This window comes from Schistosoma haematobium, chromosome 1 (genome assembly GCF_000699445.3).
Source record: "Schistosoma haematobium chromosome 1, whole genome shotgun sequence".
Lineage (NCBI taxonomy): Eukaryota > Metazoa > Platyhelminthes > Trematoda > Strigeidida > Schistosomatidae > Schistosoma > Schistosoma haematobium.
This window is the reverse complement of record NC_067196.1, coordinates 67,361,264-67,387,391: the sequence shown is the minus strand read 5'-3', so window position 1 is coordinate 67,387,391 and position 26,128 is coordinate 67,361,264. Positions and strand designations below refer to the sequence as shown.

At 38.6% G+C, this 26,128-nt stretch overlaps 1 protein-coding gene across 2 annotated transcripts in view; it reads right to left on the bottom strand.

Moving 5' to 3' along the window:
- Positions 1-1,911: 1,911 nt before the first annotated feature.
- Positions 1,912-26,128, bottom strand: part of MS3_00001932 (uncharacterized protein) — a 45,002-nt gene continuing 20,785 nt past the window's right edge. Inside the window, exons 1-6 of one of the 2 annotated variants that reach the window (XM_051209450.1) lie at positions 20,231-20,323; positions 17,035-17,170; positions 16,932-16,998; positions 16,832-16,890; positions 13,559-13,761; positions 1,912-7,017 (exon numbers count right to left, since the gene is read on the bottom strand). In XM_051209450.1, the coding sequence (XP_051074906.1) occupies positions 6,822-7,017; positions 13,559-13,761; positions 16,832-16,890; positions 16,932-16,998; positions 17,035-17,112 (603 nt within the window). In that variant the 5' untranslated portion in view covers positions 17,113-17,170; positions 20,231-20,323 and the 3' untranslated portion in view covers positions 1,912-6,821. Of the gene's footprint in view, positions 13,762-16,831; positions 16,891-16,931; positions 16,999-17,034; positions 17,171-20,230; positions 20,324-26,128 lie in introns of those variants that run through there. The other variant, XM_051209449.1, reaches the window with a different exon arrangement.

The window sequence follows — 26,128 nt, the reverse complement described above, 5'->3', positions numbered from 1 at the left end:
CTCACTGCAACTTTGTTAATCCATTTCCTTACAATAAACTGATCTGAACTATTCACTGAATTAATCTAAAATTTGTTTGCATATATACTCAAACAAGATTTGATCTTTGAAATTTCACTAACTGTATGTACACGTGGGAGGAGAGCATAGCAAATATGTGGACGAATTTATAATCGTTTATTCGATTGACAATATTTCAGCCTAAAAGGAATGCAACAAAGCTAATCAAATCACTCTACCTAGTGTTTTAAGTAACCTAAATCAGTGTCGTGATATGTTATCCCGTTAAGTTAGCATTTACGCTTCTGATGGTTTACCAACCCAACTATGTGGAGGGAAAATACAAAGTGTACGTAGTTGCACTGGACAAAAACTAGTCTTAGTTGAATAAATGACCTAATTGGAGTAGATAACCCACATTTGCGTCTGACCTATCACGAGGTTCTAAGATTTGTCTGTTTTTTTTTCCGCATATCAGTTACTCGTGATCCGTTTATGTTATGAATATTTTATCATGAAGTTTATAACTCAGCTGATGTTGAAAAAATGAAATGACTATAAATAGAATTGTGAAGTTTTATTGAATTATATCGTCCAAAAAAACATCTGATTGCTTTATTGTCTTTCATTCTTCTTAAATGATTTACACCTCGGATCACATTTGATTAAAGTGATACACCTTGTCAGCATGAATACAAAAATACAGAATTTACTAGCTCAACGACTAGTAACAAGCATAATGATGTGTGTAGGGAAGTCATACGTAGTAAATGACGTTGTACATGTTTTAACACCACCCACTGATGCCGCAAGCATTTGAAAGACTTCATTAAGAGTTGTACAAGCGTGAACGCTTTTTGACTACACATTATTTTATTTATTTAAAGACATAGATATTGGTACAAGGAGGCACCAAATACATATGCGCCACACAAATCATTCGATTTGTGTGAGGGCTGTGTTACTGCACGGGTGCCCAAACCGAAGTAGGTGGTTTTCCTAAGGGGCCACATCCGGAACCTTTGACCTGAAAGTCTGATCCACAAGGCAGTGGAGAAACATCAGGAGATGTAGTCTCATGGTAGCCGATGACCAACGATTGGTTCATACGCCATCCGTTCCCTTAGGATACTGGAGACCATGTGCACCATTGGTTTGGAATCCGGTTAAAGCGCCAGGAATTCGCTTTTCGTCCTCTCGATTTCATAAACAACAGTAATGCCACGAGAAGACAGTGAGTAGGACTTCCCTGGCAGAGGCTATGTACGTGTGGCCATGTGAGAGCATTTCGAGAGGGAAGGCGAGCCCACCCCACTCTCGGCCGTACCAGGGCATTTGGGGGCGAAGACTGACAGCCAGTCGGAACCCGGGACATTTAGATCGTCAGTTTAACGCTCTCCCAACTGAGCCATACCGGCGGCTGGCTACACAAATGAATTATTTTTGTACAGATTCTTTTTATATTCATCAGAAATTCTGCTTTATAGTTAGTAGTAACGAATGACTATTTAGTTAACAGCTTATCAATAAATGCAGTAAAACAGAATGACTAGTTCCTAAGATTTTCAATTGTTACTAAGTTTGAAGGTTATCAGCAAACACGAGAGACTCAAGCTGGCTTCAGACCTGGTCGTGGCTGCATCGACCACATATTCACTATTCGTCAGATTCTAGAACACAGGCATACTTATCGACGTCCGACAATGGTTGTCTTTCTCGACTTAAAAGCAGCATTTGACTCGGTAGACCGCGAGATTCAGTGGCAGTGTCTGTCATTGAAAGGCGTACCACAGAAGTACATAAACCTTGTGAAGGCTCTTTACTCGAACACTACTAGTCGAGTCAGAGCTTATGGCGAACTGTCATCTACTTTTGTAACCTCAAGTGGTGTCCGTCAAGCCTGTACACTTTCTCCATTTTTGTTTAACTTCATCATAGATCTACTGATGGAAATAACATTCTCGTCGACTGAATTCTCGGGTATTGATCTCCATCCAGGAGGTCCACTTATCGACTTAGAATACGCAGATGACATAGTCCTGTTTGGTGAAGACGCTGACAAAATGCAGAGTCTTCTGGTAGCACTGAGCAACAATGCCAGAATGTTTGGAATGCGCTTCTCTCCCTCTCAATGCAAGTTGTTGCTTCAGGACTGGCCTGCGTCAACACCTGAACTAAGGATAGGGAGTGAAGTAGTCGAACGCGTCGACAACTTCACTCATCTTGGAAGTCTGATCAACCCCAATGCACTGGTATCGGACGAAATCTCAGCACGGATTCGAAAAGCTTGCTTGGCTTTTGCCAACTTATATCACCTTTGGAGAAGGCGAGATATCCGTCTATCAATGAAAGGATGAGTATACTGCGCGTCAGTCCGTCCTGTTTTAATTTACGGCAGCGAAACATGGCCATTAAGAGTAGAAGACACTCGTAAGCTACTAGTATTTGACCACAGATGCCTCAGAAATATTGCTGGAGTCTGCTGGGATTACCGGGTAAGTAATAGTGAGGTTAGACGCAGGGTATTGTTATAATTCAGTGACGATTAAATTACAGGTAACTCCCGAGGACTACTAATGGACTAATATTCTATAAATATTCTTATTGTATAACTATTCAACAATTACGTTATGTATATTTATATTCCTCTTATTATAAGCTTTATTTTGACCTATATTTTATTATTGTACGATTTACAATTCTTAAGCCAAGCTCAGTCTATTAATTACTGTCCCCCTCGTTCACAGCCACTTTTTGGCTTATTTGTGTACACATGTTATTTTCTATTTTATGGTACGTTGTGGTCTGTCTGATTGATATATAAACCGGGTATGTCTGAAATAAACGATCTGCTCTGATTCGATTCATATTACGGAAGCTGGTATTGTGTTCTGGACTCAAGTGGAAGGGCTCGGAGGACATAGGACCAATAAGGACGCTAAACTGCCCACACCGGTTGAACGTCATTGGTTGGCCTAGTGTGAAGATTCGTATAAGTCGTATTCGGATTGGTAGATAAATCGTGTGATAGAAAAACCAGACGTCAAGGTCATAGCAGGTATTAGGGAAGGATGGTAAATCAATCGATGAGGTTGTAAATCTTCATCGACTGAGATGGTTGGGCCACGTGTTACATATGCCCGAACACCGATTACCACGACGTGCAATGCTATCCGGTGTTCGGGATGGTTGGAAGAAAGTTAGGGGCGGCCAAACCAAAACGTGGCATCAGTGCTTGAAGTCACTAACTTCTAGTCTGAGCCATGTTGGTAGATGCAGACTACTTGGTTGGGGTCCGCGTGACTGTCGTAACCAATGGTTGGAGACTCTTGGTGACATGGCTCAGAATCGATCACAATGGCGTCGGTGTATACACTCCCTGTCTTCCCTTAAACTAAGAGATTAAAATCACTTCATATCTTTCCTTCTACGAACTAATTCTTTCTTCTTGTACTATATCACTATATGCAATCTTTCTCTTATATATTACCACCTTTGACCTAACCACTGCTGTGAATCCGGTGTTCATCTTGTTGTGCTGATGCGGTATGGCAACCTGGACCGATGCACATATGTGCCTGGTCCTACGTTGTAGCTGACCGACTGACTGACTTGAAGGTTATCAATAAAAATACACGAATCAGTTAAATGATAAAATTTCACATTATCATTCGGTCGAATTACAAAATATGAATCGTATTATGACTGGTGGTCGACTGCTATGACTGTGTCGCCAATTGCTATATCTGGTCGTCGCTAATTGTTATGTCAGGATTGCTTACCACTTATACTTGTACAACGAGGTACCACTGCAATTCCTACGACGTGAAGTAAGAACGCCAAGACTGGTACAAGTGAAGGTTTATTAAACCCAAAACACGACGACCCTAGTCGAAAATACACTCATTTATTGATTGATTGTACACGCATATAAAGGATACTGAGATTTAACAAATCACAAGCTGTGTCATGTTGAGCACAGTTCATGTTAATTTAATACAAGAATATCATATATTAAACAAACATCACACTTAAAAAATTAATTTTATACCGAAGAAAATATCATACTTGGAAAACAAACACAAATCCTACATTGAGTAATTAGCATATTGAATTAAAAATGGAAGTAATGTTGAACAAAAAGTCACATTGAGTAAAGGAATGTAATGTCACCTTTTTATCCTGTCATATCACCTCCCTTTTTTTAAAATAGAATACGTAAGAATAAGTTTTCCACAGAGAGTTTACTACAAAGGTTGTTGTTCTTTTTTGTACTCGCTGGGACCTCGGCCGGTAACGTAGTTGCATCCCGGTTGTTTTTTTCCAGCATCATTTGAAGAATAATCTACTTAACCTTCTGAGTTCTATACCTCGCTCCTTCGTTCAATGCATATATGATTCTCCCTCCAACACGAAACGTTGGATCTTCATGTACCCAAGTTACAAATTATGTGACTTTACTGACCTGAACTGTTTTATCACTACTAGCACTATTATATGTGCATATTGAGGTGCATGGGCATACACAGAGGTTGAGGGGTCCTTCTGTCGCTCCTGAGCATTCTGGTTTCGCGACTACTTCACAAATACTTGTTATGTCAACTGATTTATTATAGCATTGAGGAGGGATTCTATATAATATATATGAGGTGTGAGAGCACCCAACACCTGAAATGTGATTCATTTAAAACACTTTTCTCACACTAGCTAGAGGTGAATGGATTGTGAGGATAAATAGCATTAGATATGGGTTCATTCGAACTATAATAAGATTTGAACCCATTGAGAATTTATGAATCATATTGACTAAGGTTCCCACTAAAAACAAATGCATTGTGAGAACAAGTAACATGTGTTATAATGTCAGAATTTGATTCATTTGAAATATTTTTCTCAAATTCACTAAGTACTTCATCAAAAACTAGTGAGTCATTAAGATAGTCAGCATCTGATATGACATCATTAAAAATTTGACCGGGAATTGATTCATTTGTCTCATTAGACTAGATAATTAGAATGAGAAGAATCTGATAAAAGAGCATTTAAACATTGCCTAGAGTCAACATTATTAAAGAATTCGTTGACCTCTTCCTCAAGCACAAAACTTCTTTTATAGTATCTGTTAACTCGTTAAGTGTATCTATAATTTTTGAGTGTGATTCCTGATTTGATTGAACTGTGCTTACAACATTAAACACTAAATCTCACAAAAATGTGAATAAAGGATGTAGCCGACTAGCATGAATTCATTTATTTCGTGGATTGTTATCATCTTCTTACAATCCAGAAACAATAATGTTACCCATTAAAAATAATAAGTGTCCAAAGTTTATGTTGGAAAAGACCTAGATAAAACTGAGATTGACGTGTACATGTAGGATAATAAGAGCCAATAATTGTGAAGGAATTAAAAACCGTTAAGATGGTTGTTTATTTATAGGGTGAATATATGAATATTCCAGAAGAGAAAACTTAGATAAAAATGAAAAAGATATGGAGTAGTAGAGCAAAGTTCAAAAGTAAAGATTAAGAAATTATAATTGAGAAGCAGAAGAATTTCTGATCATTTTACAATGATAACGCTAATGTGATTATTTCTTTTTTAATTGTCATATTTCAGTGGTAAATGAATATGTTAGTATAGACTGAAAAACAAAACAATTGTTGACATTGTTAGCTAGTTAAAATGAAAAAAATGAACATACAATACAGAATAGTTGGATGTAATATAAAATGTGCAACCAAGTTACGAAATTTCCAGTAAATTAAGTTTTAATTTAATTGTATTCTTAATGATTAAGGTTTACAAGATAGTACAGTTAAGCAGCTAATAGATATACTGAATATTTGATTACTCTATTGTTACTTATTTATTGATCTCTTCATCTGTCTTTTCTAATCATTGATTATGATCTGAAATTTCTATACCTTAGAATGATTCATTATTGTGCTTAAGCCTCATGTACGTAGTTTATAACTATACAAATATAATAAGGAAAATTTAGATTCTCTAAATAATCTGGCTGAGCATAAATTTTAAAGGAGTATCTCATGCTTATATAGAGAAAACTTCGAAATCAGAGAAACCAACTGATAAGTTTATATGGTAAGTAACTGTTTATTTTAAATCATATTAAATTTTACTGACATATTGCAAAAAAGAAACGGCATAACTTTTGAAATCATAAAGAATGTAGAATAAACTTTTGTTTTTCAAATCTCCACAAAACAGAAACATGAAAGAGCAAAACTGACAAGATATACTTAACTAATGAAGTACGAATAGTAGCTGACTGATCACCATAATCATCAAAACAGTAAAACATGGCCACATTACAATAGCTAAAAGGTATTATTGAAATATGTCTTGAACACAAATCACAAATATTTTATTAATAATAGAGATCGGGGAGAATCAACAAACCCTAAGTAAAATTATCTAATGTACATAAAGAGTGGTAGAAGAAATGATTTAGGATAGGTAACACAGAAATTACAAACAAAACAGTCAAAACCATACCTACGCTACTTGATTTTAATAGATCTTTACAAAATAATATATATTGTTGTATATTGGACATTCACAAAATCTAGATATGGTGATTAAAAAATGGAGGTAAAAAATGAAGGTAGAGAACAATGTTGAAAAAATAAGAATAACCAACACAGGAACAACAATAGTAACACAAACATGAAGAACACAATGAGATCTAAAATGTATCTGAACAGTGTGCCACAAAGTAATTTGATTATCTTCAAATAAATCCGGAGAGCTTGGATTAATTCACTGACCAACACACACATAACTATGTGCCCATTGTTTAATGACAACAGTTATGTGATCGGACTAGTAGAGCTCGATTTCGTGCGAATAGAAAGTAGCCAAGTGTGAAACCGAATAGAACAGCCAATAACAAATAGACATTGTACGTCATTACAATCAACATAAGAATATAGCCCATAAATGCATGTACCAAATGTAACATAGTTTGAATAAGATGATAACTTGAACAATGGCTAAATTATTGATCGAAAAAAAAAACAAATCGTGAATTAATTACTGGGACTATTGAAATTCGAGTCAGATAAACGAAATGTCATTGTTATATATGCTATCTAATAAAATAATATGGTCATATATAAAATAATCAAACTAAAATGTATAAAATTAGATTTTATGGGCTATTGGAAGATATCAGTACAATTAATTGAAAGCAGTTTATTAAGCCCTGATTTAATTATTAACCGGTAACTGCAATCACTGTGTTACTGCAACAGATATAGCAGTTTACTATTGATAAATGTTTCCATGCACGTTCTCGAAACAGCTCTGATGGATATAGGTAATGATGATGTGGATCTGTTAACGGGAGAAAGACTTCGATCTTGGGTATACGGATGATATTGCCTCTTTGTGTATTGATACCCAAGTCATGCAATCTGCATTTAATTAGTTGGCAATCAGTATCCGTAGGTATGGAATGAGCTTTGCACCTTGTAAGTGCAAAGTACTTTTACAAGACTGGCAGGAGCCTATGTTTGTACTAACTCCAGAATTTCGTGTACCTGAGTAGCTGTGTAAGTGATGGTGTTGGTGTGAGTGATGAGATTAATCTACGTATAGTGAATACAGCTTATACCAATCTAGGGCATCTTCGGTGCCGCTGTGATGTTAGTCTGGTTGTAAGAGGTCAGATCTACAAAGGATCGGTGAGAGCAGTTTTGGTCTATGCTTGTGAAACCTGGCCTCTCTGAGTTGAGTATGTTAGACGACTCTGTGTTTGATCATCGTTTTCTCTAAAGGATTGCTGACATTCAGTGACAACACTGTCAGTGATTCAGACGTTCGGCAACGTGTGTTGGGACACAATAACAATAACTCAGTTGGTGTCACCATCTTGAAACATAGACTTCGGTGACTTAGGCAGGTTTACAGATAGGTCGAACTCATAATTTATTTGAAAACAACCACACATTAATCGAATCAAGTGTGATCAAATCAGACAGCCATTATTTATATGGCCTTATTAATGAAAGCTCTAAGGTCATAACGATATGGCTATGTCTCTACAATGACCTAGGAAAAACTTAATATCACGAAGTTAACATGTTAATTGACCCTGTAACATCATCACTTTTGAATTTAGGTTGAAGTTAAGTGGATACATTGAAGTCTTTCAAGGTGATTAATAAAAAATCGAGCCCCAACCTTCTGAAATTTGCCAAAACCATAGAGATTAAACGTCTAAATTCATACATATGTGCTCAAAAAGGTACTAATAAATCTTTCCTTACCCTGATAACGTTACATCTTTTTTATTGAATCATTCATTATTTAAATTTTTTCTTACGTCTTGGTTACATCATAGCCACTTTTCTTTAACCCACAATTTTCATTCGCATTGACTGATTTTAACTCACATCATTCTTTATTACAACTTCTTATAACTAGAACGTGTATTTCTTGCTATACCGCGTACAACTTGAGCACTCGAACGCTAGGACCCTCCGGTTCGCAAGTTGGAAGACAGAAGACGAGTATGAATGAATCTTATTCCAAATAGTGTCAAATATGGTACAAAACACTCAGACAGTTTACAGTAAAAACAAAATCATTATTACAGTCATCCAATCTGCATGCAGCATTTGTACAATCGGGAAGCTACATATCGAGATTCTGGAATGTTCTTTCAAAAAAGTTTGGATGGAATGTCTTCGGCTCTTTCAGAGCTTCCTTGAGTTCACTGGGGGCCATCCCTACACAATTAATACGTTTTCAGTTACTTTATTACACAATCATCTAAGGTTTGTTAACTCTGATTTCTAATCAATAATTCGATGTTCTGGAACTTTTCTCTTCACACATTTATCTGAAACAAAACTTCCTAAGACCTTATTAACTCTATTGGAATCTTGGATACATCATGAAACACATACTCATCTCTAATCACTCTCGAATTATTAAGTGTCAATCTCTATGATAACGTTGATTTTAAAATATTACAGGTTGTAAGCAGCTGATGAGAACATAAAAAAATAAAATGAATTCATATTATTCCACACCAAGCTTTGTTTTTGCTCTCTTCAAGATAATGGAACTATGTGTATGAGAACTGAAGTAAAAAGTAAGGACAATCACAGGAATACATTGATATTTATCGTCTCCAACTTGCATTTCTGTGACAGTTTTGTCATTTCTGATCTATTTAAAAAATTTACCGTATATGGAAGCAGTATAGCTGTATCCATACTTTAAGGTTTGTTATATTTGGCATTTGGTGATCATTTAACTAAAGTGAGCAAATTCTGAACAAATTCTAGACTTCGCAGATGATCTGGCCCTCCTATCGCAATCGCAACAACAAATGCAGGAGAAAACGACCAGTGTAGCAGCAGCCTCAACAGCAGTAGGTCTCAATATACGCAAAGGGAAAAGCAAGATTCTCCGATACAACACAGCATGCACCAATCCAGTTACACTTGATGGAGACGATTTGGAAGATGTAAAAACCTTTACATATTTGGGCAGCATTATCGATGAACAGGGTGGATCTGATGCGGATGTGAAAGCGCGGATCGGCAAAGCAAGAGCAGAATATTTACAACTAAAGAACATCTGGAACTCAAAACAACTGTCAACCAACACCAAGGTCAGGATTCTCAATACAAATGTTAAGACAGTTCTACTGTATGGGGCGGAAACCTGGAGAACTACGAAAGCCATCATCCAGAAGATACAGATGTTTATTAACAATTGTCTACGCAAAATACTTCGGATCCGTTGGCCGAACACTATTAGCAACAACCTACTGTGGGAGAGAACAAACCAGATCCCAGTGGAAGAAATCAGGAAGAAGCGCTGGAAGTGAATAGGACACACATTGAGGAAAGCACCCAACTGCATCACAAGGCAAGCCCTCACATGTAATCCTCAAGGCCAAAGGAAAAGAGGAAGAACAAGGAACACATTACTCCGGGAAATGGAGATAGACATGAGAAAAATGAACAAGAATTGGATGGAACTAGAAAAGAAGGCCCAGGACAGAGTGGGTTGGAGAATGCTGGTCAGCGGCCTATGCTCCATTAGGAGTAACAGGTGTAAGTAAGTAAGAGCAAATTCTGTTGCATTTCTTTCATTTAGTCCAATCCATAAAATGTTTAAAATAATAAACTACTGGTATTTTAAGACAAAATCTACGGAAAATACAAAATTGAAAGAATTTCCACTGACAATATTATTACTATCATTGTTGTTATCATTATTGTTAATGGATTTCTTCAATATTATAGTTCTGGTACAATATCGAATTTTCAGCACAAGGTATTTCAACAAGTTACATTGACAAAAAAAGAAAAAAAAGGGTGCGAGAAACTGATAGCTGCAAACATATATACAAAAGTCAAGCAAATAAACTGCACGGAGTTAAATGAAATGTTTTTTTAAAGATTTGAATCCGTACAATTTTTAAAAAAAATTAGAAACATGTTTAAGAATACAAGTTATTGACTAGATCAACTTGAACAACCTGTTCATCACATTGTATATTTGCTAGATAAGGTAATGTAGAACTATCATATTTTTTCTTGCGTGCATGGGTTCTGATGTATAGAAATATCATTCCACCAGGATATACAAGGAAAAATATGTGAATAAAGTGGATGGTTTGTATTTGATAAGATAACACCTGTGAGGAGTTTGCAACCACAACCACATTAATAATGACCTTAAAAAATTTACCATAAACCCTACTAACAACCGTCAGCACTCTCCTCAATACAGCAAAGTCTTTTCTTGAAAGCACGGGAAAGAATAATTCAGAACAGTAAAGAATAATAGGTAGTACGCGAGAATTGACAAATCGTAAGAGTAAATATGGAGTAATGACAAAAGCATGCAACCCCTTTATGTAGTAAGCCAGACGAAACTTACACTAAGATAAATGAACTTCGACACTGTGTTTATCGAAGAATCTCCAATGGTACAAGCTTTATGGGATTCCAAAAGGGCGTTTAGGTGCTGTTCATTTCTCAGACTGATGTTAACAGTTTGACATTTAGAATGGTTAAGTGTAAAATCATTAACAACAGACTACTATTCAATAAGAAACAAGAACTCATTCATTTCAAAGGGATGTAAAGAGGTAGAAATCGGCATATATACAGTGAGATCGTCCGCATATTTAAAAGAACGTGTTTTCTGTGGATGATGGTAGATCATGCAGAAAAATAAGAGGGAAGAGGAGAGGGAAGAATAGCTCGTTGTGCCACACCATGAAACGTCGAACACCTTCCTCCAAACACTGTGTAGTGTTCTCTTTCACAGATAGGAACATAGCCAGTTGGTTATCTAGCTATCAGTGTTGAAGCTGATTAACTTGTTAAGTAGTAGTTCTCTTGGAATAGAGTCAAAGGCAGAAGTATCGTAAAGAAAAGTGTATCGAACACACTTCTTACCCTTTTCCAAGCTGAACACTATATAATGATGCAGAACAATAGCAGCATCTGATGTGCTTCTTTTGCATTCGTAAACAAATTGATACGGATCAATGTGCTCTTTTAGTGCAATTTGAAGTAGGAGTATCAATTATTTTTCTATTGTTTAGAGAAAAGGTGAAGTAATTGCAATGGATTCAAATTTCAAATACTTACGGCCAGATACTTTCTTAGATATTGGGATTATGTTTATCCTTCTCTGCATTTTCGGTATGAGATTAGTTGAGAAAGATTTATTAAAGATGCTCATGAATGGATAACACAGAACGTCAGAACATTTTAAAAAAAAAGAAGTTTGGGATTTCATCAAGTCCTAAACACTGAGACGAGTTAAGTGACTAGATACATTTTCGGACATCAGTTTCAGTGAAAATCGGAACACATTATTCAAACCTGTGTGTGTATATATAAGAAGTATGACATCAGATGAATGACGTACAAAAGACCTATTTAAGTCACAAACATTCAGCTGGTTACCACCTCTAATGTGTCTCTCACTTGTAAGCTCTTTAAATAGTTTCCACATACTTGAAAAGTTTTTACAAGATAGGGGTTTCTGAGTAAACATAGGGTTCAGACATCTAATTTCTAGGTTTATTAGATCATTTAGCCCTCCAACTTCCATAAAGTTTCTCTCCCTGTACATTCCTTCTTTTATTCTCTGTAATCGTTTAAGTTCTACCAATGTAAGTCGATCAAAACTTACAAAAAGGATTTCAGTGTGAAAACAAATATGAAAACAGAATTTAAGATAACAGGTAATAACATCAACGGTGTTTTCCAATGAGTTATCTGTAAATAATTCCCAGTTGGTCACACATATTTTTCATATTTTAGACATTTTTTGAGTAACTTCTGCATATAACTTTCTTTGTTTGATGTAAGAGTATACGCTTTCCTAGCTTGCTATATAATTTAGGCAAAATACGAATTATACAATGACCAAAACTAGACAATGGAGCACGTTTACGAGTCACACATATACCACATCATTAGTGGGAACTAAGTCTAAATAGGCGTCAAAACGAGTGTGAAACTCTACTACATTTTGGTGACCTAGTGATGAGAGAAAGCTAGTCACACGAATTAAAATCATCGCATATAATTGAAAGTGAACCATTGAAGGCAGTAACAGCAAATTCAGTTAATTAATCAACGAAAATAGATAGTGCAGGTGATATACAGTCCGAAGTCACGTAGATGTTGGTGACATAAACATAATTGTATTTAACCATGTGTTTTGGACAGCATCTCAAAGTTACACAGTCGAAAAAGTCGTTCAAAAACTTAAAACACGCAAAAGTAGATCGACACCAGTTCATATTTACAAATGTAGCTACACCACCGTAAGACCTTGAAATCTTGTAGTGATACTGAGCACTCATCTTGTAAATCATTTAATCATGATTCCTGAATTGTGATTACACCACATTTACGATACATGTTTAGACTTAGTGGAAATTGAAGATAGTCCACTTAGCCAACTAGTGATCAGCAGTTAGAATTCAGTTCAGAAATCGACATTTGATTAATGTTTATTCTTTCCAATGCATATTGCCAGTCATCGCGATGTCTCTAATTGTATTTTTTGTACCTTGTAAAAAGATAGGTCGTAAACTCTTCATATACGCACCTGAATGGGTTGTGCGACTAATAGATATAACAATGTATTAAAACAAAATAAAAAGATAACTCGTTGAAATATCTAGATGATTGGAACAGGTAGCCCAAATATTCAAGCAGGCCGTCGTGTTTTGTGAGACAATAAGAAAAAAACTTGCTTGTAACCAATGTTATTTGAATAATTACCTATGTAACAAAAGCAATGGCTCTGGAGTATTAGTCACATATCAAACTAAGTATTCAACAAAATTAAAAAGCGAATTCTAGAAATATCTGTAGCTAAGGAAAAGGAATAAGTTAGAATAAATTTATCGTATTCTCTAGACATTATTGTTCTTACACTTAAGAAATCAAATGATACTTAAGATACATTAAATACTCAATAGTGTTACTGTATTATTGAGGAAAAAATTATAGACACATTTCGCAAAGAGGTACTTACGAACGAAGTTTTTCACGATAAGAATTCGAAAAAACGTTAACATGAACTTCTTCATTCGATTCAACGGGATTAAGATATCCTTTGTTGGAATTGGAATCCGACGAAGTTGGACAACCTGGACATGATGGACCACCGTAGGAATTTCCAGCACGTTCACACTGATTGTTACATGCTGCCCGTAAAAGCAATTTATGTCGTAATGTCTGTGATTTAAAAGATATTGTGTCATTCGAGGGGAAAAGTGTTAATACAAGGAAGGCATAAAAATACAGATTGAACAAAATTAAAATAACACAATAAAATTATAAATGGAAAATTCCATCAGACGTTGGAGACTGTTTTAAAAAATTTCAATCAGAATATTTATTTTTAGAAATAGATATTTGAAATTAAACATTCACGGAACATGTGACATGCAATGACAAAAAATCCATAACCGTTCCTATCAAAACCATACTTTACTTTCTTATTTTTTTTATTTCAACACATAGGCACCAAATACATGTGCGCCACACAAATCTCATTCGATATGTGTGAGGGCTATGATACTGCCCGGGTGCCCAGACCGAACCAGGTGGTTTTCGTAGGGAGCCACACCCCGAGCCTTTGACCTAATGGTCTGACCCACAAGGCAGTGGGGCATCGTAAGGAGATGCAGTCCCATGGAAGCCAGTGACCAACAATTGGTTCATACGTCATTTGTTCCCGCAGGATACTGGAGCCCATGTGCACCATTGGTTTTGAATCCGGTTAAAGCGCCGGACATTCGCTTTTCGTCCTCTCATTTTCGTAAACAACACCCCCGCCACGAGAAGGCAGTGAGTAGGACTTCCCTGGCAGAGGCTATATACCCGTGGCCGTGTGATAGCATTTCGAGAGGGAGAGCGGACTCTCCCCACTCTCGGCCGTACCAGGGCCGGATAATAAATTTTGATTATTCATTATTATTAGTACAATACTGTTGTTCAAGTGTATTTCAAAATGGATTTTCTGACATTCTTATCCACAAATGGTCTTCGTTGGGAGTTACCACATATATTTAGCAGTTGAACGGCAGGTTTATCAAGGATATAGCTCGATGCGATATCTGAAGCCATTCATAAGTCATATATACAATTTAAATTAATGACCTTCAGCGTTTGCACCCTCATGCATACCGAACAAAAGATTGAGTCTGCATTCTTGCTATTGATGTCTGCTATATCTCAGAAACCAATATCGAAGATCCCAGTAAAGAACTGACGACTAACTGCCGATTCGAAATTTTACATGATTTTCTCCAAACTTGACAGATGCATTCCAAGTGACGACCAGAGTCAGACAAAGCTGCTTACTTTAATCCTTCCTCTTTCTTCTGGTGGTCGACTGGATTAGGGAGACCACGATGTTTGAGTGAAAGCACAGAATACAATGGACAGCTCGGAATCAGTTAGAATATTCGGACTTCGTAGATGACTTGGCTCTTCTATCCTACACACACTGACAAATACAGCTCAACACAACTAGTGTAGTAGTAGCCTCTGCATCAGTAGGCCTCAGCACACACAAAGGATAAAGCCAGATCCTGAAATACAGCATAGAGAACACCAGTCCAATCACACTTGATGGAGAAGCTATAGAAGAGGTGGAATCCTTTAGGCGCCTGAGAAGCACCATCAATAAACATGGAGGATTTGATGTAGATATAAAGGTAAATATTACCAAAGCAAGGTTGGTATTCATAAAACTGGAGAACGAATGAAGCTCAAAACAACGGTCAACCAATATCAAAGTCACAATCTTCAATGCAGACGTTAGTCAAGACAATTCTACTGTATGAAGCTGAAACTACTACAACTATCATCAAAAAAGTACAAGTATTTATAAACAATTGTCTACGCAAGACACTCCATGTCTCTTAGTCGGATACGATCAGCAACGACCTACTGTGGGAGAGAACAAACCAACTTCCAGCTGAAACGAAATAGGGAAAAAACGTTGGAAAGGGATAGGACATACATCACGGAAATCATCAAACTCCATCAGGAGGCAAGCCCTAGCTTGGATTCCTAGAGGAAAATGGAAATAAGGAAGATCAAGGAACACACTGCGTCGGGAATTAGAAGCAGATATGAGAAGGATGAATAGCAACTGGATGGAGAATACTGGTGAGGAGTTTATTCTCCTCTACGAGGGGTAACAGAAGTAAGCAAGCGCTGAGGCGCGACTTCTGTTTGGGAATACTAAAAATCATTGTTCAGTCACTGACATTCAATAGCTTCATAAATGTGAGCTTTTCGATTACCTTCACACTGCTTATTACTTAATGATACCAGCCATAAGTGAAGAAGACGAGGTGACTAAAATGACATATGGTGCTATGAAATAAAGAACAAGTGTATTGAAGTAGCATCGGTTTTTCTTAAACGCCTTCGCAGACGGAGTCAGCGGGTTGAGATGTTACTAGACATGTCTCCGTGTATGAACTAGTAGTGAGCCTAATATGATTCTTATTATTAAAATGTGCTATTATCAGGAACATATCTCTTGCTAGTTTCTCACTATTACAATGTCTGTTATTACAAAATATTCTTCCGTAAATCAATACTTCACAAAACCGCTATTCCAGTTCATTAAGTGCGATTGTAACATCTCGTACACCAAGCTTTGTGCCCAACCGTTGTAGCTAAGTTGACGTGGTGGTCGGGTTTGTCTATCGTGATGAACAAATCGAGCTACATTGGCTGGAAAAATAGTTCCGCAAGGTCCTACCATGCCAGACAGGTCGGCTGAAGAGCGGTACGACTAAAAGCAGCAAACCCAAAGTCTGAAGGCGAAGTCGTACTGTTGACTGTATTTATTTATTTATTTTATTTGAACACATAGATATTGGTACAAGGAGGCACCACACAGATCTCATTTGATATGTGTGAGGGCTGTGATACTAGCCGAGTGCCCAAACCGAAGTAGATGGTTTTCCTAAGGGGCCACATCCGGAGCTTTCGACCTGAAAGAAGAACCCTTCCACGGTGTGGGCAACCGGGAAGTGATAACCGCCCTCATATTCCTAACAACATTCAAGATCGCCTCTAAAAGCTTTGTGTGTTATTAGCAATTAATTGTAGCATAATGTGACTTCAAGGAACAACCTGCATGGATTTTGGGTAGGTAATATCTACTACTAAAATTAAAGAGATAAATACCATAACTTCATCATAATAAGACTAATAACTGTTCTATTCAGAGACAGGTTAAATTAACAGACGTCAGCACATAAACAAAATAACAACTTACTTCTAGGGCCTCATATATGATAGCGAATATGAAAGAGCCAAGACACGCTACAATCGCTTCTATAAGTTAAGAGTATGGTTTTAAGAAAAACACCATTTACTTCCAACTGTATCAATAATCCAGGATGAAAAAAGCAATGTATAGTGCATATCAGTATTGAAATACATCTATAAATCATTTTGTATGATAGAAATGAGTCGTACTTTCATATCCATGGAATGATCGCTTGACTGCATACCAGCATGGGCCGGTGAATGATGAGAACCGTGGGCATGATCCATTCTTTTGGTTAGGTATGTTTTTAGATGAGGAGGATAGAAAACGTTCGTATTGGAAATGCTTTTGAAATAAAAAGGAAAATTTGATTGGAAACAACATGGAATTAATTGATTGTTTTCTGACTCATTGAATGACAAAATCACGCCAACTATGTGGAAGACAACATATAAGTGTATGAGTAAAAACTGACATAGTAGTACATTGGGAGGACAGCTAAAAAAGCTTCATATGATTTATAGTTATAGTCAGATAGGATTACGTCCAGTTCCCAGATTCTACCTAAGACCCCAGTCAATCTCACTGTTAATACTGGACCATCATCCTTTGAAATCTCAAGGGTAAACATGTCAGGGCCTGCTGTTCTCCCTCACTTCAGATTTCCTATAGCTTTTTCAACTTCGTAAAGAGTTAGAGGACTTATATCAACTTGACTAGGGATCGTGGGAAACCGAAGTGTGGCTGAAGGCCAGTTGAACTGATCCATAAAGTGTTCTGCTCATCGACCTAGTCCCCTGGATTGAGAGCGAATAATATGTCTATCTTTTCCCGGTGTAGTTTCGCTAACAATTGGATTCCTAATACCAATTTCCTTGACAAGTCTGAACAGTTGTATGCTGTTACCTATTGCTGCTGCCTTTTCCATCTCTCTTGCTTTTGCTACCCACCACTGTTCACGATCATTGCGTAGGCTTCTTGTCAGCTTGCGCTTAAGCTGACTCCGCTCTTCGTTATGTTCAGAGTCAGATGGAATGAGTTTTCGAGCATCTGACAGTGCGGTAGGTGCTGCTGAGTTCCAGTGTTGCTCCCTAACCTAATGGTTTACCGTACTAGCAGATTTCACTGCTGTTTCCACAGCTTTCAGGATATCATTCCATGCTGCATCGGGGTAGGCATCACATACATGGCTGCCTAACTGCTTTTCTAGTTGTTCGTGAAGTATATTATTAGCCTGGCTATCATTAAGTAGAACCCTAAGAGGTTTCCTTGCAGCGTCTTTCCTACGTCCAGTAAGACGCAAGCAAATACGCGCTCGCACTAGAGCATGATCTGAATCTAAGCATGTGCTCCAAAACGAGCGACAGTCTTCTATCGAGCCTCTCCATCGATGGCTGATAGCGATGTGATCCATTTGGGTTCAACGTTGAGACGAATTAGGGGGTCGCCATGTTAAAAGATGTTTTTCCTTATGCTTAAAGTTAGTATTTGCAAGAAACAGGCGGTTATCTGTGCATAGCTGCAATAGACGGTCGCCATTACCTGTTCTTTGAGCCACGACACCATAAGATCCACCTAGGTGTTTTTCCCTATCGCTTAGTTTACCTACTTGAGCATTAAAGTCACCGGCCATTATTACTACATCAGAGCGCCTAGCTTTTCGGAGAAGGTCGGAGAGCTTTCTGTAAAACCCATCTTTTACATCATCTGAGCTGCAGTCAGTGGGAGAATAGGCAGAGGCGACGAAGAGGCAACGACGAGTGTGCCTATCTTTCCGAGTCCTTACTGTTCCGTTTAGTCGAACAGCGCACAAACCAGTCTACTGGGATCCAGTCTAAGAGAGATAGTTCTACCCTAGGACTATATGTAATACCTATACCAGCGAGGCCACAGGAAGCTGCATCAGAGCTTCCAGATACACGAATCGTGAATCGAGATGGTTCTTCATTTTGATATGGTTATGTCAAATGAATGACGCTACTCGGATCCTGTATGTGCGTTTCGGAGACGCAGCACACATCGATGACGTGAGATCCTAAAGAACTAGCTAAGGAAGCCTGTTGTCCTATTTGGCACAGTGTTCGAACGTTGAAAGCTCCTACATGTAGTTAGAGCGTGGTTTCAGAGGACTATCGTAACCAATGTTTGGAGATTCTGGGTGACATGGCTAAGAATCGATCACAATCGTTTGGATGTATACACTATTTGTCTTCCCTTGAACGGGATTAAAATTACTTTACACCTTGCTTTTTAATTCTTTCTTCCTGTAGTACATCCTTATACACAATCTTTATTTCATATATTACCATAATTGAATTAACTACTTTAAATTTGGTGTTTATCTTGTTGTGCTAATGAAGTATGACAACTTGGACCGATGCATATATGTACCTGGTCCTACGTTGTAGCTGACTGACTGAGTTCATACAGAAATAAGCTACATGTAGGTCACAGCAGACAACTTTTCATACCAAAAAACGAATATTAGAAGTCTGGCTGTTAGTGAAACTATCTCGAAGAAAAACGGGACTATTATTTGCTTTCAATCCAGGAGATTGGACCGATGGGAAGAACACTAGGGACAATTCAAATAGCCTTCAGCCGCACTTCGGTCACCCACAATTACACAAAAAACTGAATGGCGAACTGATGTAAATCCCCCAACTCTTATTGAGATTGATCTGCTTCAGTCTGGGTACCCGGGACAGTATCACACCCCAAACACATATAAAGTGACGTATGTGGCGCATATGTATTCGGGGCTCCTTTGTACCAATACTTGTGTTCAAATAAATAAATAAAATGGTGAGGTTAAAAAGGCTATAAGCAATTTAGAGCGAGGGACAGCAGTTGGGTTTGATGGACTAGCTAATGAGATTTCTAGGGATGGTGGATTAGTTATAACAGATAGATTAACTGGGTTTTTTACTAACACCTGTTACCCCTCGTGGACCAGATATGACTAGTGACATCTCAACCCACTGGCTCCATCTGCGAAGGTGTTTAGGAAAAACCGATGCTACTTCAAAACAATTGTTCTTTATTTCATAGCACCATATGTCATTTTAGTCACCTCGTCTTCTTCACTTATGGCTGGTATCATTAAGTAATAAGCAGTGTGAAGGTAATCGAAAAGCTCAAATTTATAACAAATTCCAGGTAACTGTGAGGCTAGCCTGAACATGGTAAAAACTATGATTGGAGCTTTTTGAACAGTGCTTGAATGATAGCTGATTCCCTGGTCAAATCACTGATGCTGTATGTGCATGAAAAATACATCCATCACCAAAAAAGCAAGATAACGTAGTGGCACAAGGAAATAATGCCCTAAACATACAAATAGTCATTACAAATAGAGTCAGTAAGAGCCAACCCCAACCAGAATGAGATCAAATACAAACTCACGACAGTTGCTATCGTGAAGTCCTAGTGGCCTTCACTCTTCATGTTCCGCGCTATTTAGTTCAAATGGTTCAAATGGTTGTGGACGGAATAGAAGAAGCTTTCGCTTAACAGGCTTCCGTGTCTAGTAGCAGGTGACCACCAATACCTCCAGGCGGGAACCTAGGTATGCTAACAATTAAAGAGGAAAAGAAATTAGTAAATCATAGTGTGATACTATCCATAGTCCTTAAGAATAAATCAAGTTTCCTCTTAAGGGACTCCTGGAAAGTCGCCTGGACTAGTTCAGTCGGTAGCGGATTCCAGCATTTGACAACTCTTAAGGAGTAGAAGTTGTGTCTACAGTCCGTTCTGCTATGGTGTGTCACCAGTTTTTGGGTGTTACCTCTTAGGTTAGTGTTGGAACTAAGCCTAAGTAGGTGTTTAAGAGGATGTCCAGAAGTGTTAAGGATACTGTAAGCTACCAGAAGGTCACCTCTAAGACGTCTATACTCTAATGCGTAAAGGTTAAGTGAATGGAGGAGCTCTTCGTAAGTTTTGAATTTGAGTCCTCGAACTGATTTCGTGGCTTGCTGTTAGATACGCTCCAGGGTGTCCTTATCCTTTGGGAGTGAGGGTGGGAATACTATGTCTCCGTACTGTAAATGGGGACGGATAAAACTATTGAAGATTGTATGGAAAGTTCTTCTGTCAAACTGACCAAAAATGCGCTTCGATGTTACCAGTGCAAGGTTTGCTCGGAAGGCAATTTTGTCACAGTTGGCTTAAGACTTTAAATCGTTGAGCACTAGGACTCCTGAATCTTTTTCGACTTGGGATACTACTAGAGAGGAGTTTCCCAAGTTATAACTGTAGTCTGCGGCATGTTGCAGATGGACTACTTTACACTTTGAAGTGTTAAGGGTAAGTCCGTTATCGTCTGCCCAACTTTGAAGTCGAGTCAGATCCTCCTGAAGTGCCTGTATATCGTCTTGGTTGCGTATCCCTCACCAAAGTTTCACATCGTCGGCAGGTTGGTGTGATGTGAGCCAGCCTCCAATTTCCCGGTAGTTTGCCTCGACTTAGCGAGTGTGAGAACATCACGCCAAGCGGCGTTGCCAGGATTGAGGCTGCTTCCCTCAGTATGGCGGAATGGACCATATCCGGGCCAGGAGAAGTGTCTATTCTTAAGTGCTGCAGTATCCGGAACACCAAGTGAGCGCTCAGGTTCACTTCAAAAAGTCCTGTGCAGTTGCAGATGAGGCTGTCACCAGTATAGTTTATGTGGATCGGTCGAAATATCAGAGAGTACTGTTCAGCCAAAAGCTTAGCGGCACCGCCGTCGTTATTAGTCGTGCCATTAGGACCTAGCAGTTGGGAAAATCCAGTTTTGGCTTGACGAAGAGAGGCTGCATAACGGAATAAGCTTTTAGGATTAGAGGCAAATTTGTCCATAACCTTTGTCTGGTGCTGAAGCCTATCCTCTCTTATAGCCTTCGTGCATATGTTCCTTATATGTTTATATTGTTTGTACGCTCCGTCCTTGTCAGTTCGTTTGTATTCCGCCCAACAGTGCCTTTTGCGGCTTAGCAGGCGAAGGGTACGGTTCTTGATGATTATAGGTTTATTGTGGCTTTCAGGGACAGTTTGAGGAACTGACTGCTTTGTAGCACGTAAGAGCGCGTGCAGCAGGAAGTCCCGACGAGCAACCATATCGAGTTGAGGGTGAACATCCCAATCTACCTGTTGTAGATAGTCATATAGAGCTGAAACACTCAACCATTTGAAATTCCAGCGCCTGTTGTTGGTGGTGTATCTTGGATTAAATTTGCTGACGAAACTGAAGGCTATGATGGCATGATCGCTTTTTCTCAGGGGAGCCAGGATTGAGAGGTTGTCTACTAGGAATCCTTCGTTTGTAAATACACAAGCTAAGCGCGATGGTGTCTGACTGTTTCTGCAACGAGTTGCTGACTTCACATTTTCGTATAATCCCAGATTCTCAATGAGGTTGAAGAACCGAGCTTCAATCGAGTTGTCGCCTCCAGTATACGTGTGTTCCGCAAACTGAGATTGAAGTCCCCTAGAATCAGTATGTGTGTGAAACCGAGACGAGTAGAGCGGGATAGTCCTTCAGCATACGACTATCGTACTCGATGTCGGTAGTGGGCTTCCTATATATGACTCCGACTAGACACCTCGAAGTAGTAGACAATCTTACAGAGCACCACACAGATTCATCAACATTGTTAAACTCATGGTTGTGAACTTGGTGTACCTCCAAGCAAAATCGTATGTATACGGCTTAGATTCCTTCCCCCGAGTGAGCCGTGTGACCTTCAAAGGCTCTATCCTAGGAAGTTCAAGCTTCTTGTTCAATTCACCACAGAGCATCCTATCATTTTTGTCCTGCAAACTGAGAGGAAGGTCAGGGTTGTCTTTGAAGTTCATGACTACGAGAGAGTCATCACGAACCGTTATCATCGTCCCAGGTTTTCCGGTGCGTTCAGGTTAGGCACCTTGTTGTTTGGTGGTCGAAGCACGTTTATGAATCCTTGGCTTTTTGATGACCGGACGGACATTCTTGGGGATAGACTGTGCGACCAGATCACCAGTTGACTTCCGTTCAACAACTGGGATGTTCAACTTAGACTGTGACGCCTGGTCCTTTTTAGCTCTTTTGACATGGGTCCAATCACCTATAGAGTTTTTGGGAACCACTGTCGCGTTCAGGGACCTTGAGCTGTGTGACTCGAGTTTACTGAGGGAGTCGAGTACTGTCGTCGTAATCATGGTGCTGAGTTTCAGCGTGTCATCATTAATGCTGTTGCATGCTCCGTCGTCGGTAGACCTGTCGACATCTCTATTCTTGTTTTCAATGCGCTCTCTTGTTTGTCTACCCATTTTTTGACTGTCATTTTCCAAGTTTGCCGACAACTTGCTCTGCAGACCTGTCAGTAGGACAATGATGTTACTCAGCAAAACCACAGAATCCGTGCTGCACGTAACACATTCCCACTTATGATCCAACTTGCTGAGTCTGTTGTAAGCAGTTGCTATTAGATCTGTGCCCGCTTCATGGGACCGATATTTGCACTTGTCGCACTGCATGCCAGATGTAACAGCAAAACTGCATCCATGTCGTTTGCATGAATTTTTCATGACTATATTGACGTAAACTGTGTTATAGATGCTAGCAAAGCCTAAGACCGTAAAAAATACACTAAAAAGCACACTGAAAACGGAAAAACTGGATAAAACGGATGAGATAAACTGAACTAGTCTTTACGTGAAAAACTGAAAAAAAACCGAGTGGTAAGCTGAGGCTAAACCGCAGTTAACTACTAAACTGGGTGGAACTCAAAAAAATAATCTACCGAACTTATAGCTCAGGATAGATTCTTTAGATCAGAAATGGTGCTTTTGTTGCGTAAGAACATAGCGAAAGTTTGATAAATGCAAATCACTTTAGGACTAAACTTCCCGTTCGAAAAGCGCGCTTGAGTCACGTGTCCGAAGTAACAAGTCTAGATTCAGATTTTTGTAACAGGGACAAAAGGCCTATGGCCTGTGTAGTTCCTCCTGCAGTATGCTTCTGTGAGCGTCTTATTTTCACTTGGATGAGTCAATTGAAGGTTCAAACACCGCTGCTTCGGGTAATAGGTTCCAAGAATTGATGCCTCGGTGTGAAACATGTATACCATATGTATATTTTGTTCATTTTTGGCTTTTCCGTTCGCATTCTGTGTCCTCTGAGATGTCTAGATCCAGTGTGAAGAAAGAGAGAGGATAAAGTGGGTCCAAAATCATTGTTTAGCGTCCTATACATCAAAATCAGATCACCTCTTAATCTGAGATGTGTCATAGTTAAGAGGTTTAGCTTCTCTAGCCGCTCTTTGTATGGTCAACTCTGGAGTCCTGGAATGGCCGGGATAGCTGCCGTCTGTAATTTTTCTATGACATCCGAGCCAACTTCTAAACAGGGGCTTGCAGCCTGAATCTACTTTGAAGTTTAGATCTGATCTGGGTTGTGTATATTGTAGTGAAGATGGTAGTAACTAGCTTGGTGAATGTACGTCTTAGAGCCCTTAGGGTTTTAAACCCTTCAGATGCAACTTCTTGGCAGTGGCCCGTGGCTTTGACTCACTGTCACCTTAACATCCTTGTGAGACCGGACCACAGGCATAGACACTTCCCATATGCTGCACCTATTTACCTTTGTATCCCCAGTGTGCATGTAGATACACTGCAGAGTTGATAGGCATTAGACCGGCTAATCACAATATTTAGCTCTGCCTGAAGTACGCATGCATCTGCGTCTCCTGTTATTTCTCGCCATATTTTCATATCAGTGTATAATAATGTTGGGGACTCAACCATACTTGCGAGATCATTTGCATATGGTAAAAAAGTAAAGGATCTAGGACAGAATCTTGCGGCACTCCACTAACTACTGTTCTCCAGGCGGAGCACCTCGAATTTACTCTCACTTTTCGAATACGACCTACTAGGAAATCTTTGGGCCATTTTAGGATAGATCTTGCAATGCCAATATTTTCTAGCTTCAACACCAGCCTATTTGTCAGCATCTTGTCAAGTGCTTTGCTGATGTCTATGTATACAATATCCACTGATGTTCCATTGTCTAGAGTCTTTATCCAGAGGCTTAATTTGCAAGACAAAATTCCTTCTGAAACCATGTTGTTTACTGTTTTCCAAGTTGTTGGTTCCTACGAATGTCATTATGGTGTGTTTGACCGTTCTTTCTAGTAGTTTAATTACGAGACTGGTGTGACTGACAGGTGTGTAGTTCGACGAAAGTTGTCCTGGTCCAATTTGATGGATTGAGGTGACGATTCCATCCTTCCGGTCCGAATGTAACACACATCAAGTTAAGTACTGAATATCACAGTTAGTGGGACTGCAGATTATTGTGCATTTTGTCTCAGGATTTTAAAGAATAGTCCATCCCATCCCGTCAACTTTTCCGTATCGAAAGTGCTCAGAGCCCAATAACATCGTCTCGAACGAAGTCCACAACGACTAGACTGATTGTTGACTTTATATTTGGGTCTAGTTCTTCGTCTAGAAGAGGCTTCTGAGTGGAAGTTGTCCCATAATAGTTTGCCATACCTTCTGCTTTTCCTGATCATCCTCTATCATTTGAGATCTATACCTTCCATAATTAGGTTGGAAATCTAGTACTGTATCCATGTTCTGTAATTTATGTAAGAGAATAGCTTTTAGGCTGCTCGATTAGAGATTGGTTAAAATGTTTTTCATACATTTGCTGGGCTTCTCAGTTTGCAATTATACGCTTTATTCGTAATGACCTGTGGAGTTCCATAGTACTCACTGTTCCGAGGCCTATATCGATATTTCAACATTTTTTTAGTCTTTGTAAGTGTTAAATATCCCAGTCTTTGGTGCTGTAGCAATCCCATTAAACTATTGTATTATTTGTCTACTGACTGCAATTCAGACACTTAATTCACTATGTTAATTTCTGTGTGTGTATGATTGAGCGCTTGTCTGCACATCAACCTATTGGTTGTAACATACAGATAATCAATAATTTATCCACACTTGATTAACACTCAAAAAAATATACGGATTTTTAACTCTCTCTCTCACACACACACGCTCTCTTGGTTTCACAGTGTGCTTGCTCGCTGTACGCTTGCAGATTTTATTTATCTTTGACAATAAAAATATTTCTACAACTGGTGTTCAGGCTTCTGAATAATCTCGAGTAAATCCACAATTCTATTAGGAGATTTAGCCTACCTAAACTACTCAGTTAATGGGATATCATTTATTGGAGTCAGATATAGAGGAAATTAGCATCAACAGTGCCATCAAGAGTATAAGAGTTTGAAGTACTTACAAACAGAAAACTTTGAGGTGATTCTAAACGATTTC